We start from the raw sequence: 15,389 nt of genomic DNA, 5'->3' as shown, positions 1-15,389 counted from the left end.
GAAGTTCAAGTATCTTGCTCAGGTTGGGAAGCATTGGGTGCTATAAAGTAGCCAAGAGAAGGTTGCCTTATATCAGAGGTCTTCAAACTTGGCCCTTTTATGACTTGTGGACTTCGACTCCCAGAATTCCTCAGCCAGCTGAGGAATTCTGGGAGTCTAAGTCCACAAGTCATAAAAGGGCCAGGTTTGAGGACCCCTGCCCTATATCTTGAGTGAGGGAGCTGACCAGCCTTCAGATGGTGCTGAACTGCGTGCCATAGTAAAGGATGGCCACTGTGAGAACATGGCTGGAGCAACATTTCTCAATTTCCGTTTTTGTTTTGAAGGAAATAAATTGAAAATATTTTTTTTCCCCAAAGACAGTTTCTCACAGAACCCCAGTTGAAAAAAGGTTGGGCTAGACTAGGGTAAAACATTTTGCTTAGTCGAATGTCACTAAAAACTAAATAGTGTTTTCTTGTGTTTCAATCTAGCAACCAGTCTTACGTCATCAGTTTTGTGGTTCCCAATCAGAAGAAACTAACGGCACTTGCCGAACAGAGGGGTATGTCTGACAGCTGGATCAACCTCTGTAACAATCCTATCATGGAGTCAGAAGTTCTGAAAGAGATTAAAGACATGGCTAACAAAAGTAAGCAAATGAAGATGCTTTTGTGAACCGTAGAGTGGTTGCAACTCATAATCTTATCTGCAGCAGGTACTCTGCTCGAGTATCACGCAGTATCTTACTAATGATAGCAGAAATTGTTAAGAGCTTTTGCAAGCCAGTTCCCTTTCACTGCATTTTCCCCCTTTTTTCAATCTCCCTAAGAGTATCTGTAAGGCAAGAAGAATTGTCAGAAAGATGGCTGAAGGCACTTGATCAAAGTTTCATCCTGGCTGGGTTTTGACCATGTGTTGATAGCTGCCATTCCAAAAGTCCTGTTCCATTCCTTTTCCCTTTAAAGATAGGGAAAGTTCAATGGAATCATGGCTATCTGCAGCAAACTGAGATTGCATTCCCATGAGCAGTGACATCATGTCAGTATACCTTATATGAAAGCCTCCCATACATATATCACAAGAGCGTGTACCAAAACAGTACAACCCATATCAATTATCCCCTGCGGACACCCAAATAAGAGAATTCAAAAATGTATAATTCCACTGCCCAGACTACTTTCTCATCCATTTTCAAAATTTCTTGCTTCCCAAAGATGGAGACATAGAAATCGGTCTGTATTTATTTAGCCCACTTCAGTTTTGGCAATTGTTCTTGCACAAGACTGTTCTATCAAGTCTCATCCTACTGCCCTTTACTTTCCTTGAAGGTACATGAAAATGTTGATTAATTTTGTTAATCAGTACAAGCATTTTTGTACACAGTGTCAAGCCAAGAACTGTATGGTTAGATCAGAAGTGCCTGGATGTGAACGACAGCTGTATTTCCAATCTATGTTGTCTAGAAAAGCGAGCGATTTAAAGATTGCAAACCAAGTGGAATTAAAGTTGGGAAGCACCCAAGGAGGGATCAGTCGGAGCTACTCTAGGATCTCCGCGCAACAGTAAAACCAGCCCTCCCTGAATTCTTTGGAGTTTTTATCTCATTGTTTCCAAGAAAAGGCTGCTAGACTGGGGAGATTCCTGTATTATAGGCAGAACCTAATGAAGTAGTTAGTTCACACTTTGCACATGTGGCCTGGTTGTTCGTGGGTGACAAATAACTTAACAATTCTAATTCCAAACGTATCTAATTACTCTTTCAAGGGGACAGTCAGGCCCTGCTTCTTGCTACTTCTAATTTGTAAGAGGGATAAAGCTATGACTCCCCTGTGCAATTTCCAACCGCCTCTCCTTTTGCACTACGGCTGTTGCTAAAATTGACGGGGTACAGCCTTGTTGCTTTGAAGTAGGAGACCCATAAAAACTCAGTGAGGAGTCCTGAAATAGTTTCAGCGTAATTTTACGAACAAAGCGAGCCGCCTTCTGATCCCCAAATGAAGAGGGGGGAAAAAAAACAGGTTCAGTGCCCAGGATCTTGCCTCTTACGTACCATACCGGTCCCTGTCGCTACAGCGTTCCATTTCTTAGAAAGAGCAGGGCGGGCCCTTTTGTGACGGCCTTCGAGAAGATTAACTGCACAGGGCCCAGCCTGCTTTGTATGGAATGGTATGCCATAGCACAGCGTTTCTCGACCTCAGAATTGCCAAGCTGGCTAGGAATTTAGGGAGATGAAGTTACACACACACACACACACACACACACACACACACCTCTTAGGAGTAGCCGAGGTTGGGAAACACTGCTGTAGCACCTGGGCCTGACGAGCTACGTACTGTAGCTTCGTTGAGCAAGCTCGCTGAGCTTCTTCGTACGTGACCTCTGTACAAAGCCTGGTGCTGTGAAAGAAAAGGAGATGAGACTTATCGCAAAACAAACAGATTTTTTTTCCAATAACACAAAAAAAAAAGATTCTGACCAATTTAAGCCCCCACCCCCTCCCCAAGTATTAAGGAAATATTTGCCATGTATTGAGGACTCAAAAGACAGGCAACCCTAGAACAGATTCAGGGAAGTGTTTTCCTGGATAGGAAATGGCCTTGTGAAGCTGCATTTGTTCTTCTGCCATCTGCTGGCCATCGGGAAGAATCCTCTTGGAGCCGACCACGGTTCATTTAGCGACTGTTCAAGGGGACGACGTCGTTAAGAAAAAAGTGATTTATGCCTGTTTTTCACATTTGCAACCGTCGCAGCCCTCCCCGTGGTCACGTGATGAAAAATTCAGATGCTGGGCAACTTGACTCACATTTATGACGGTTGCAGGGTCCCAGACTCTGGCAACGGGATCCCCTTCTCTGACAAGCAAAGTCAGTGAGGAAGCCAGATTCACACTAGCAAGCGTGTTACCAAGTTAACAAACCGCGGAGCGATTCCCTTAACAACTGTGGCAAGAAAGATGGTAAAACGGGCCCAAATTCATTTAACAACTGTCTCACTTAGCAACAGAAATGTTGGGCTCCATCATGGCTGCAAGTCGAGGGCTGCCTGTATTTAGCTGTGAAGTGTGAGGGGGGGGGTCCTCCGTGCTCTCCAAGCTGGGTTGTTTTCCTGCAGGCCTTTCATTACCCAAACTAGGTGCCATCATCAGCGCTCACTTGATTTGGAGCGTGCACGTTGTGTTGGTGTGACATCTCTGCCAGGCATACAGATAGCCTTATTATCAGGGATCCTCAAACCTGGCCGCTTGAAGACTTGTGGACTTCAACTCCCAGAATTCCCCAGCCAACCAGTCATGACTGGTTGAAGTCCACAAGTCTTAAACTGGCCAAGTTTGAGGACCCCTGCCTTGTATCTTTATTTGAAATGTTTTCTGGCTAGAAGAAGTCCAGTAGGCTTCAGTAGCGGTGGAAGCGTGCCTAGAAATACAGGTACTCCTCAACTTACGACTACAGTAAGGACCCAAAAAATTTTTTTTGGCATTGAGTGGTGCAGTCGTTAAGTGAGGCATCACATAATCCCCACCCAATTTTAGGACCTTTTTTCTGTGAACACGAAGCAAGATAACGCTCGACTGAGATCTGTGGTCTTCCCTGCCGCCTTCCCCATGTGGCTTTGCTTGCAAAGGGTGATCACATGACCTCAGGACGTTGCAGCTGTCGTAAAGGCATGATGGTGGCCAAAGGCCTGAATGGCGATCTTGGCACCGCAGGGATCCCATGATGGTTGGAATTGTGAGGACCAAGTAGTAAGTCACCATCGTAACTTTGAGCAGTCACTGAACGAGGGGTTGTAAGTTGGGGAGTCCCTGTAACAGAAAAACGAGACTCTTCAGAGTTTAGGTCTCAATGGCTCACTATCTCTGCCCATCTGGCAATGAAAGGTAATCGCGGAGTTCTGGATTCTGGATGTTTTAAGTCGTCCTTTCCAAGGGAGATCTGGATGGTCCCTAGCCAGTAGGAGTCCTGCAGAACTGTTCCTGTCAAATTAGACTAGAAGAACAAAGTTGGAAGAGATCTTGGAGGTCTTCTAGTCCAGCCCCCACCCCCCACCCCTGCTCAGACAAAGGGTTGTCCAAACTCTTCTTAAAAACCTCCAGGGTTGGAGCATTCACAACTTCCAGAGTCAAGTTGTTCCGTTGGTTCATTGGTCTCACCGTTTGAAAATTTCTCCCGTGCTTCAAGATTGCTTCTCTCCTTGTGTAGTTTCCCTTCATTGCTTCTTCTCCTGCCTTCAGGTGCTTTGGAGAATAGGTTGATTCCCCCCCCCACTCTTCATTGACCCCCTTCTTTGTGGCTAAAAAAACCCTTTTTGAACAGGAAAAAAACCAACAACCCAGGCCTGCTGCATTCACGTATAAATGAATGACGCTTGTAGGTTGTGTCCATCTGCCTGGCTCCTCTCTCTCTTCCAGTTCTGATCTCTGTTTTCTTCTCCTCCACCCCTCACCCTCCTCCCTTGCTTTTTCAGTGAAGCTGGAAAGATTTGAAGTGCCCATCAAAGTCCGTCTGAGTCCGGAGCCCTGGACTCCCGAGACAGGCTTAGTCACCGATGCTTTCAAGCTGAAAAGGAAGGAGTTGAAGAACCATTACCTCAATGACATCGAGCGGATGTACGGAGGGAAATAAGCCCCCCCCCCAACCTCCCTGCGTCAGAAAGCGTGCGTCGTTTCTTCTGGAGTCGAGCGGTTGCGTTTCCAAACGAAAACGGCGTTTCACACAACAGTTGCAACATTTGCTCCCGGTTACCCAGAAGGAACGGCTGCGCTGGCTTTCTGCCCTGCAGTTTTCCAAGATGCTGTCGAAAAGACTTGACCCACTGCCAGGGTTTCATTAGAGCATTTCCAGTTCCAAATGGCTGTGTTCGTATGGAATCTCCCTCACTGGATAAACCAATATTTCTATCTTTCTATTCCGGCTTCCTCTCTGATTCGGAAGCAGTTAGATCATCTGGGCTGAGTCCAGGGCGATGTTTTCGAAACGGATGAAAGCTAGCTGGTTGAGAAGGCAACACGGAAGAGGCGTTGTAAGGGTGGTGGGCTAGAACCGAGTCTCTCCAGAACGCTGCTCCAGAAATGGCTCTCTCTCAGGTCCTTTGCAAAATTGCTCGATTGAAGGCGACTCGTCCTCGGTGGCACAAAAAGATGAGGAGGGGTTTCTCTTGTGAAAACGGTACTCTCACCCAGCCGTAAACTGACACTCCCAACGCAACAAATAACGCCCGATGTGCCAAGTTATTCCTTTTCCTTGCAGTTCAGTGCTCAGCGGCACCATCCTGCCTGTCTCTGCCATGAAATTATTCCTTGCATTTTCTGATTTTTATTTTTAAATTGCTCATTCCGCAAAAAGGCGCCATAGGCAGTTGGCCGTAGTTTCCACTGCTCAAGAGAAAACCCCTGGTACTTGTAAAAGTCACATTTGCTGCTGCATTGAAAAGAAGAAGAAGGGGGGCGAGAAACCCGCTTTCACTGCCAGTTGGTGAGCCCGGATGGATTCTCTTGTATTTATTTATTTTTTTCTCTCTCTCTCAAATTGTTGTGTTCCATACAGAAAGAGGAAAGAGATGGTTGGTAGGATGAAAACATTTAGGGTGCCTAAAAAAAGAAAAGAGAAAGAAACTTATCCTCACAGCCGAGCAGAGGTAAATTAAGACATTCCAATCAAAACATTTCAAGCCGTCTTTTGGAAGAAGACAAGTGGATGACTTTGGCCATGTCTAGCATCAGTTTGGCTTGTACGAAGAACGCTGGCATTACTGTCACGATTATGCCGGCCTCTTTTCCGATCATTTATTTTGCACTCACTACCTTTAAAATATATATCTATCAGCGGAACAAAAGAAATCCTGTGGCTACTCTCTATGTCCTGTCTGCTTTTGCAGAGTGTTCTGCTTTTCGGAATATATGCACCGCTTTCCTCTAAGCACACCCACACCACAGATAAAATATTTGGTTATTGTTGGTTGTTGTTGTTTTTTAAATTTTAAAAGGGACATTTTAATTTATTTTTGACTATTATCACATAAAACAAAATCTTAAAACGAGTTTCTCTTCTAGGCGAGTGATGGACGTGGCCTCGGGAACTTTGTGTTTTAAAATGCTTGCAAAGGGAAAGCTTTTTTGTCTGCTATTTTTATTTAAAAACTGGAAATCCTCAATGTACGGAGGGTGGGAGGGAGCAGCAGTCTCCTCTGCATTGGTGTGGGCATTATTCCACAGAACGTCTTTTGTGCACTACTCCTCCTAGTAGTTCACACTTGAAATGAAAACTTGAGAAGAACGTGGCAACTCTGGGATGCTGTTCTCCTGTGCACTTTTGATCTGTTTCTGTATGTGGCTTCCATTTTTGTACAGATGTGGCTCTCGGTTGCATTGTGTTAACCTTTTGGTGGCTCCAGAGTATTTATGAAATAGATTTTCTTTTATTCGTTATACTTTCATGTGTATATTACGGTTAAAAAGAAAAAATAATTGGATATTGTTTGGAGAACGAAGGAGTTTTGTATACGATGTCCAATACACAACGATTTTAAAACACAACTTGGGAAAGGTTTTCCTTTTGCGAGCTATGTGTGTGGGTGAGCCAGTTTCTAGAGCAGCAACAGATTATTAAGTCCTGGTTTATTCTTACTGCCTAATCAGAATCGGCTGTGCGTGTGGACCAAGTTTTAAGCCGTGGGGAATATTTCTGACGTAGCTTCTGGGCATGCTTATCCCCTCCTATTGACTGAAAATAGAATGATTGAAAACAGTTTGGCTGAACAGCAAGTAAATATAGTCATGGGCCCAGAAAAATGCCTCTTAAGAGCACAAACACAAATCCTTATTTACAGAAACAACAAATGCTGTAGGAGTTTTTCAGATGGGGGTAAAACTCCGATGTACAAAGATATTTTGATTGAAAACATAACGAAAGGTTAATCTGCCCATATGCACAGGAAGGAAACGCCTAATGTGTGATTTTAGCCACTCACAGTTACTTTATAGCAGGGGTCTTCAAACTTGGCCCTTTGATGACTTGTGGACTTCAACTCCCAGAATTCCTCAGCCAGGCACGCGTGCCTGGCTGAGGAATTCTGGGGGTTGAAGTCCACAAGTCATCAAAGGGCCAAGTTTGAAGACCCCTGCTCGATATGCATTAAGTCTACCTCTGACCCGTGAGACCTTTTCCGGTGTCAGAGGAGATGGAGGTGCTCTTGTAACAAACTTTCCAAGATGGCAGATGACTGAACTTGCTGCAGAAGGTCAACAAAACATTTTTTTTCCCTTCTCTTCATTCACATGGTCGTTAAGGCTGTAATTTTCCAGGATTTTTCCAAGCCTAAGTGTGTATTGTTCGTAAGTGAGAGTACCCTATATTGCTGTCCCGTGAATAAGTTACTCCTTACTATGGAGACGTTTTTCTAGAACTGGGAAACACATCTCTGCACACCACGAGGCTTGCCTTTCACCCTCGTATCAGAACAAATTAATATTACACTCTCTTATCTAGAGATGCTAAGAGACAAATAGAACGAGGAAGTGGTCTTCTAGGGAAGCCAGAACGGATTTCAACTTGGAAGCCAAGTTAGAACTCCTCCATTTTTCAGCAAGGTCAACAAAGCACCGTATCTTAAGGAAGTTTGTTGGATGTCTCCTCCCTTAACTAGTTTCTCGGGTAAGCAGGAATAAGGATCTAACTATAATATGTAGACATTTGTAATTCTAAAATGATGGGCACAGCAATAAACTTATTTGCTCAGATTCACTAAGCCTGGCAGAAATGATTCCACTGGCCATACTTTTTATTTTGATGCCACCATTATCCCAAACACCAACTTTATAAGAGCTGTGGAGGCACAGTGGTTAGAAGGCAGTATTGCAGGCTAACTGCTGGCCGCCAACAGTTCGATCCTGACAGGCTCAAGGTTGATTCAACCTTCCATCCTTCTGAAGTCGGTAAAATGAGGATCCAGATTGTTGTGGGCAAATATTCTGACCACTTAAGAGAGGACTGTGAAGCACTATGAAGCAGTATATAAATCTAAGTGCTATTTTCTTCATATGCAGAGTTTTAAAATATACAGTTAGACCAGAATCAGACCTGGTACTCTGCAACTTGACTAAAACAGAAAACACAACGGATCTAAGATCATCTTAAAGGCCCAAAAGTAACTTTCTGGGGCCATCTTAACAGACGGCTCATACCTTTTGATTCACCAAAGACGAAAAATAAACCAAGGGCTTTTAAAGCTCTCTGTAATTGTGCTGTGGAAAATGGCAGCATTGAGTTTTCAGCGGCGCAACGTTGGAATAAAAATAAAAGTGGAAATGAGGGTATTTAATGTTTCAGAAGCCTCACTCCTCCCAAAGAACTATGCCTGAAGCATCTAAAGTAAGATTTCCTTGCTTGCCTTCAACTTTTGTCAACATGTCCTTGGCTCACGTCTATTTTTGCTGTAAACAAGGTCTCATCTCTAAAATCTACAGCTAATGACGCAATCCTGCCTGCACCTAAGGCATCCAGAGTTGAAAAATACCTAGAAGCCTGCTGAGCCAATTCTGGCATTGAAGCATCATCCATCTCCATCACCCAATGTGGAAACCGCTTCAGGCGCGGTTGCTGTTTTGCAAGCCGGACAAAATAAAAACCCCACCATTACGTGTCCTGATTTGGCTCAAGAAATAATGTGGTTCCTTACAAGAAACAGATTCCAGCATGTTTGCAGCCTAGGCCTTTTTTGGTCATTCTGGGTTACTTGTTTTGAACTCTGAACTGGTTGATGGAGAGCAGATCAAGCTGACCTGTTTTTCTTTTATCATGTGCTCAAAATTCCAGCTCCCATCTACCCACAGACAGGTCCAAAAAAAAAAAAAAGTTTCCCAAAGAAAATAATGGGGATATTACACATTTACATCTGTAAAATGAAAGCCACTATTTTCTGTTGAAGAGTAACGTCATCCAAAGGTTTGGTGGCTTTCCCTGCATTGTTTCTCAACTCCAGGCAGCCGTCTCCAACTTTTATTGCTCTCTGGTTATATTAGGGCAGGCCTACAACTCTCAATATCCCTGCGTCAGAGCTGGTCTGCAGGTTCCCATCTAACCATGACTAAATAGGCGGTACGTGAAACAGCCCTGACATAATTTTGATGGCTATCAATAAAACGGATAAACGTGAAGCACAATCCTTACTATGTCTAATAGCAAGGAAAAAGAAGAAAAGGACCATCAGCGGCAAAGGAAGCAGTGAATGCACCCTTGGAAGACCCTGAAGGTTGGATCAGCGTGGAGAAAATCGACCTGGCCCCTATTTTAAAAAAAAGTCGAGAGCCACCTTTGAGGGCGTCTAATCAATCAGATCTGGAGTTTCTGCACGGTTCCTCCATCGCCAGGGGTCTTCAAACTCGGCCCTTTTATGACTCATGGACTTCAGCTCCCAGAATTCCTCAGCCAGGCATGCTGGCTGAGGAATTCTGGGAGCTGAAGTCCATGAGTCATAAAAGGGCCGAGTTTGAAGACCCCCTGCTCCATCCAATCCAGCCAAGATCAACCCTCTGGTTCGTTTCTTTAGATCAGAGTTTCCCAACCTCGGCAATGTTAAGACAACTGGACTTCAACTCCCAGAATTCCCCAGCCAGCCATGCTGGCTGGGGAATTCTGGGAGTTGAAGTCCAGTTGTCTTAACATTGCCAAGGTTGGAAAACCCTGCTTTAGATCCGCCAGGCGGAAGAGAAAGGCTGCGCCCTCCCTGAAAACGCCCCGCGAGGGTCCAAGCGGCTTGCTGGACTTCCCCAGCTTTCCTTCCAATTCCTGGGGGCTGGGTGTGTGTGTGGGGGGGGGGGGACAGGCCAAAATCCCTCCCAAACCAGCTCGGGCTTCAGGACTTCCCATTAAGGAACAAAGGCGCCTCCGGGAGGCGGAGAAAGTCTGGCTCGACCCCCCCTCCCCTCCCCTCCTCCTCCTAACCCGGAGGAAAGGCGGAGTAGGGGGGGAGAGAAGGCTCCCCCGGCCCCTTGCAAAGCCGGCAAGCGCAGCAGCTGCAGCCTTTGTCTCTCTCTGCCCGGCAGGCTAGCCAGCCAGACGGAGGGAGCCCCGGGCGCGCAACAGGAGCCATGCAAGAGCCGGGAGCGAATTGCAGCGAGAGCCGGCGGCTGCAGCGTCTCCTGGGCCGGCTGTGGCAGGAGCTGCGCGGCGGGGGCGGCGGGGGTCCCGTCCCCAGCGCTTCTGCTGCTTCCAGGCCGGCCGCACGCCCGCCGGGCGAGGACGACGCCTACCTGTACATCCTGCTGATCATGATCTTCTACGGCTGTCTGGCCGGCGGGCTGATCCTGGCTTACACGCGCTCGCGCAAGCTGGAGTCCAAGCACGACCCCTACCACCTCTACATCCAGAGCGATTGGGCGGCGGCGGGCAAGGGGGTCGCCGCCAGCCCGGGCGAGCGCAGCAGCAGCAGCGGAGAGAGCGAGCCTCTGTGAGGGGGGCTGGGGGAGGCAGCGAGCCCAGACACCCCCCTCCCTTCTCAAGCCCCCCCACCCCCTTCTCAAGCCCCCACCCCCTTCTCAAGCCCCCAACTCCCTTCTCAAGCCCCCACCCCCTTCTCAAGCCCCCACCTCCCTTCTCAAGCCCCCCCTCCCTTCTCAAGCCCCCACCCCCTTCTCAAGCCCCCACCCCCTTCTCAAGCCCCCCCTCCCTTCTCAAGCCCCCCCTTCTCAAGCCCCCCCTTCTCAAGCCCCCACCTCCCTTCTCAAGCCCCCACCTCCATTCTCAAGCCCCCCCTCCCTTCTCAAGCCCCCACCTCCCTTCTCAAGCCCCCACCTCCCTTCTCAAGCCCCCACCTCCATTCTCAAGCCCCCCCTTCTCAAGCCCCCCCCTTCTCAAGCCCCCACCTCCCTTCTCAAGCCCCCCCTCCGTTCTCAAGCCCCCCCTCCCTTCTCAAGCCCCCACCTCCCTTCTCAAGCCCCCACCTCCCTTCTCAAGCCCCCACTCCCTTCTCAAGCCCCCACCCCCTTCTCAAGCCCCCCCTCCCTTCTCAAGCCCCCCCTCCCTTCTCAAGCCCCCCCTCCCTTCTCAAGCCCCCACCCCCTTCTCAAGCCCCCACTCCCTTCTCAAGCCCCCACCCAACAGGGCAAGACGTCCTGGGACCCCCGACTCATGGGGAGGTGGGGTGGGGGGCTTCAGGATTCAACAGGACTCCTCTTCGGCCTGGGGAAGGCAGGCCACTGGCTTCCGAAGCCCCCCACCCTCTGTTTAACACCACCACCACCCCAATGAATTGCAACGGTCCACAGCGGAGAAGCAGCACGAAAGTGACTGTGTGCAAGAAAGGCGGACGGGTTGAGTTGAATTTCGCTCTTTTGGTCCCGCTTCACCCTACCGTGCCCCAAATCGTGGGCGCCTTGGAAAGAGGAAAAAAAAAGCCTCATGGATTTTTTTTTTATTTTTTTATTTTTTTTAAAAATTCCATTTATATCCCGCCCTTCTCCGAAGACTCAGGGCGGCTTACAAACTTATTTTTTATTTTTAATTTGACTGCTTCCAACCCCACCTGGCTGCTTCGCCTGGCCCGGCTCTGCAAAATAGGTGAGTTCTCCAGCCAGCTCCCCCTGCTCCTCCAGGCGGCTTGGCTGCCAAATGTATTCTGCCATGGACTTTGGAGAAAATGCTAGCCTGGAAGTCGGCGCCCGGTGCAGTGGCTGGCGTTTCTTCCTCCCTCCCGGCAGCTGCCATGGCTGGATTTTGTCAAAGGAGGTGGAAAAGGGGCGGCAGCCGCATCCAGAGACTGACCTGAAAATGCAAAGGGTGTTTCCAAAGGGTGCCGTTATTTTCCTGGCTTTCACAATCGCAAAGCCAAGAGGCTGTGTGTCTCTGGCACAGAATGCAGCTCAACATCTGTTTAAGGCAAGAAGTGGCCAGCTCCGGTTTTCAAGACCGCACTGTGACGCTGGACCTCAGGAAACTCAAGCCTCCGATTGCTCCCAAATCATCAGGAAAGGACATCCTCAAGTCCTCAAGATAAAGACTAAAAAAGCAGGACTGTCGAGTGTGGTTTAAGAGCGGCCTCAAGCCTCATCCAAAATTCTCCTGCTGGGTTTAGTTGGCGTCTTTCTCTCGCTTTTTTTTAAAAAGTTTTTCAAAGGAAAATGTAGGCATGGGAGAACAAATATAGGTATGAGAAGATGGAAGGATCTCTTTGAACAGTAGGGCTGGTCCAAAGCCTTTAGTATTTTGTGTAGTTGGCAGTGCTTAGTTGTGCTTCAAACCCGTATTCCCCAACCTGGGTGGTGACTACAATTCCCAGCAGATAGGTCTACTCTAGGGCATTGGGGAAGTACAGAGGGGAAGGGGAATTGACCTAAAGATATTGCTGGCTCCTAGTCCTTTTCTCTGCCCAACTTAAATAATAATAATAAATAATAATAATAAACCTTTATTGTCAAAGTACAACATGTGTACATTGAGATTAGCTGAGCCTCCCCCCCCTGCTCTCTCCCCCCAACACACAGTGACAACAAACCCTCCATCCCACCACACTACGTGAACCAACTACACCACACACCGGCCTCCCAAGTCAATTCTGCATAAGATTATGTCCCATTCAAAAGCCTAACAGCCCACGGATAAAAGCTGTTCTTCAGCCTGTTCGTACGGCTGGCTATATTCCTATATCTCCTACCGGATGGTAGGAGAGTAAAGAGATACCGTCCAGGGTGTGAGTCATCCCTGAGAATCTTCCTCACTCTTCCAAGGCAAAGAGCCCTGGCAAGGTCATCCAGTGGTGTCAGGGAACAGCCCACAATGTCTTGTGCTGTGCTCACTACCCTCTGTAATACTTTCCTATCCGCGGCTGTCAGACCGACATACCAAACCACAATACCATATGAGAGGACGCTCTCTATGGTAGACCGGTAAAAGAGGGTCATTAGCCGTTGTTCTACCCTGTTCTTCCACAAGACCCTAAGAAAGTGAAGCCTCTGTTGGGCCTTTCTAGCCACCTGGGTTGCGTTAACTTTCCAGGTGAGATCTTCACAGAGGTAGACTCCCAGAAATTTAAAGGAGGGAACTCTCTCCACACAGTCCTCCCCGATGTAAAGTGGGGCAGGTTCCTCTTTTTTTCTCCGGAAGTCTAACACCATCTCTTTCGTCTTGCTGATGTTTAGGTGCAAGTTGTTGTTACTACGACGGGACATTCAGAAAAAGCCTTTTGCCCTATGCCAGGGGTAGGCCACCTTGGCTCTTTTATGACTCGTGGACATCAACTCCCAGAATTCCTGAACCAGCATGGCTCAGCTTGGAAACCTCTCTTTCCCCTCAGCACGGCTGGCTCAGGAATTCTGGGAGTTGAAGTCCACGAGTCATAAAAGAGCCAAGGTTGCCTACCCCTGCCCTAGGCCAATTGCTTCCCTACCAGGTCTCTGTTAAAAGTCACGTCCCATGGAGGAAGGGGGTCTTTTCACCTCTGGATCTTCTGTTTTGGAATTGGCTATTTAAGAGATTCATTTCGTGTCCATATTATGAGACGGTGGGGTGTGCAGGTGTGCATTTTAAGCAAGGGCTGAAACTTTTAACCCCCTAGGTGTTTTTGAGTGTTTTTCAACCTCGACGCCATTGAAATGTGTGGACTTCAACTCCCAGAATTTCCCACCCAGCTTGCTTTAAGAATTGTGGATTTCAGCTCTTACAATTCTCCCAGACGGCATGCTTTAAGATAAATGAACTTCCAAGACCCAGAATTCCCCAACAGGCATCATTTAAGATGTTTGGTCTTCAAACTCCCAGAATTCTCTCTGGCCAGCAGGAGATTGAGAAACAGTGCCCTAAAATCCCCAACCTTTTGGGCACCAGGGACCGGTTCCGTGGAGGGAGGTTTTTCCACGGACCGGAGGGGGCGTGGCTTTGTGTGCTGCCTGCATCCCACAGATGGGGCTTTGCTTGTTTGCGTGGCCCGGTTGCTGGCATGCCGCGGGCTAGTACTGGTCCACAGACCGGGGGTTGGGGACCCCTGTCCTAAAGTATTTCCAATCTATTTTGCAGAATTGTTTTGATGCATTTATTAGCCTTACACCTAAAGGGACTCCACCCAACTTATCAGCATTTCAGATAATCAGATAGAGCCAAATTCATTTGAGAGTTTGACACCAAGTGAATTGCAAAGTAGACTTTCACTGTTTCCCCCCTAACATTATGCCTGCCTTAGTGGAAAATAAAATCCAGAGAGCGAGAGAAAAAAAAGGACACAGTGAGTGGGGGTTCACATCTCACCTTAACGTTCTGTCCTCAATCATTCATAGTCTGAAAGGGGTCCTGTCTACCAGAATGGGACAACGTGCTGTGGGACAATCCAACAATTCAATTTCATCATTTAAAAACTTTTTTTTTGTCATTCACATTACACGTTGTCCCTTCTTTTGCATCTTTTAATGATTCTATCCCACCATTCCTTCAATATGAGTGCAAATCTTGTCCCATGGCGAGGTGGCCGTGGCGAGTTACTCCAGACCCCCTGCCCACTTCTGTTTTGGGAGATGCTGATTTTCTTCTTGGTTATTTTTCAGTCAACATTATTTTTAAAAAAACAAAAAACAACAACTTTTCTGATGATCCTCAAATCCTAAAAAGCAGTATTTCAGTGGAGAGGCCATTTCTGTTAATGAACCAATTTTAAGCAAACGGACAGAAATCTCTTGCTGTTTTAATTTAGCAAAGGGGTTGTCTTTGGTGTAAATTAAATGGTAAATGCTATGAATTTGTTAACTAGGGCTAATGAAAAGACTTTCCATGTTTTAATGATTTTTGAGAGGTAGATTTCCAGGATAAATAAAATAACATTTACATGAGCATCTGGAAATGAACAGTTCTGCTTTCTAGGGTGCAGTGAACCGATGCCGACACATTACGACAGGGGTCTCCAACCTTGGCAGCTTTTAAGACTTGTGGACTTCAACTCCCAGAATTCCTCAGGCAGTCTTAAAATGGCCACGGTTGGAGACCCCTGCATTGCGACATCCCAGGCTCTTGGGAAGGACTTGATGTGCATCACAGCAACACCGGCTAAAGAACTGGCAGCTGTGTTTTGCAGTCTTAAAATATATTTGTGCAGTTTTTAGTGGTGACCACGTGCTTTGCTCAAGTGCCGAGTGACTTTTCATCGCTAGCACTGATGTTACCTAGTCTGAGTAATGAAACATCTGCAAGAAAACAAGCAAGCTCAGAGAGCACCAAGGACCCATCATGATTTTAATGGTCTTCTGGGAGGCAGATCCCATTTTCATCCATCAACAAAGGGCCCTAATATTCTCGTACAAATTTCACATTCGTCAACTAAATTTCTTTTGCAATGCCCTTAAAAGTAAAGGTTTCCCCCGCACATGCATGCTAGTCGTTTCCAACTCTAGGGGCCGGTGCTCATCTCCGTTTCAAAGCCGAAGAGCCAGCGCT

General features: G+C 47.2%; 2 protein-coding genes across 4 annotated transcripts in view; both read left to right on the top strand.

Annotated features, from left to right (window-relative positions):
* Positions 1–6,514, top strand: part of ACSL4 (acyl-CoA synthetase long chain family member 4) — a 47,118-nt gene extending 40,604 nt beyond the window's left edge. For all 3 annotated transcript variants that reach the window (XM_083372025.1, XM_083372026.1, XM_083372024.1), the window contains 2 exons: positions 474–631; positions 4,447–6,514. In XM_083372025.1, the coding sequence (XP_083228151.1) occupies positions 474–631; positions 4,447–4,604 (316 nt within the window). In that variant the 3' untranslated portion in view covers positions 4,605–6,514. The remainder of the gene's footprint in view (positions 1–473; positions 632–4,446) is intronic.
* Positions 6,515–10,066: 3,552 nt separating this feature from the next.
* KCNE5 (potassium voltage-gated channel subfamily E regulatory subunit 5) lies at positions 10,067–11,970 on the top strand (the record flags this gene model as incomplete). Its single annotated transcript, XM_083371840.1, is given in 4 exon segments — positions 10,067–10,354; positions 10,357–10,425; positions 11,046–11,113; positions 11,829–11,970. Coding segments are annotated over 4 exon segments (567 nt in total).
* Between the last annotated feature and the right edge of the window lie 3,419 nt (positions 11,971–15,389).

The sequence above is a fragment of the Vipera ursinii genome (assembly GCF_947247035.1).
Source record: "Vipera ursinii genome assembly, chromosome: 12".
Lineage (NCBI taxonomy): Eukaryota > Metazoa > Chordata > Lepidosauria > Squamata > Viperidae > Vipera > Vipera ursinii.
Note: the sequence above shows the minus strand (reverse complement) of the source record. Positions and strands in the feature narration are given on the sequence as shown.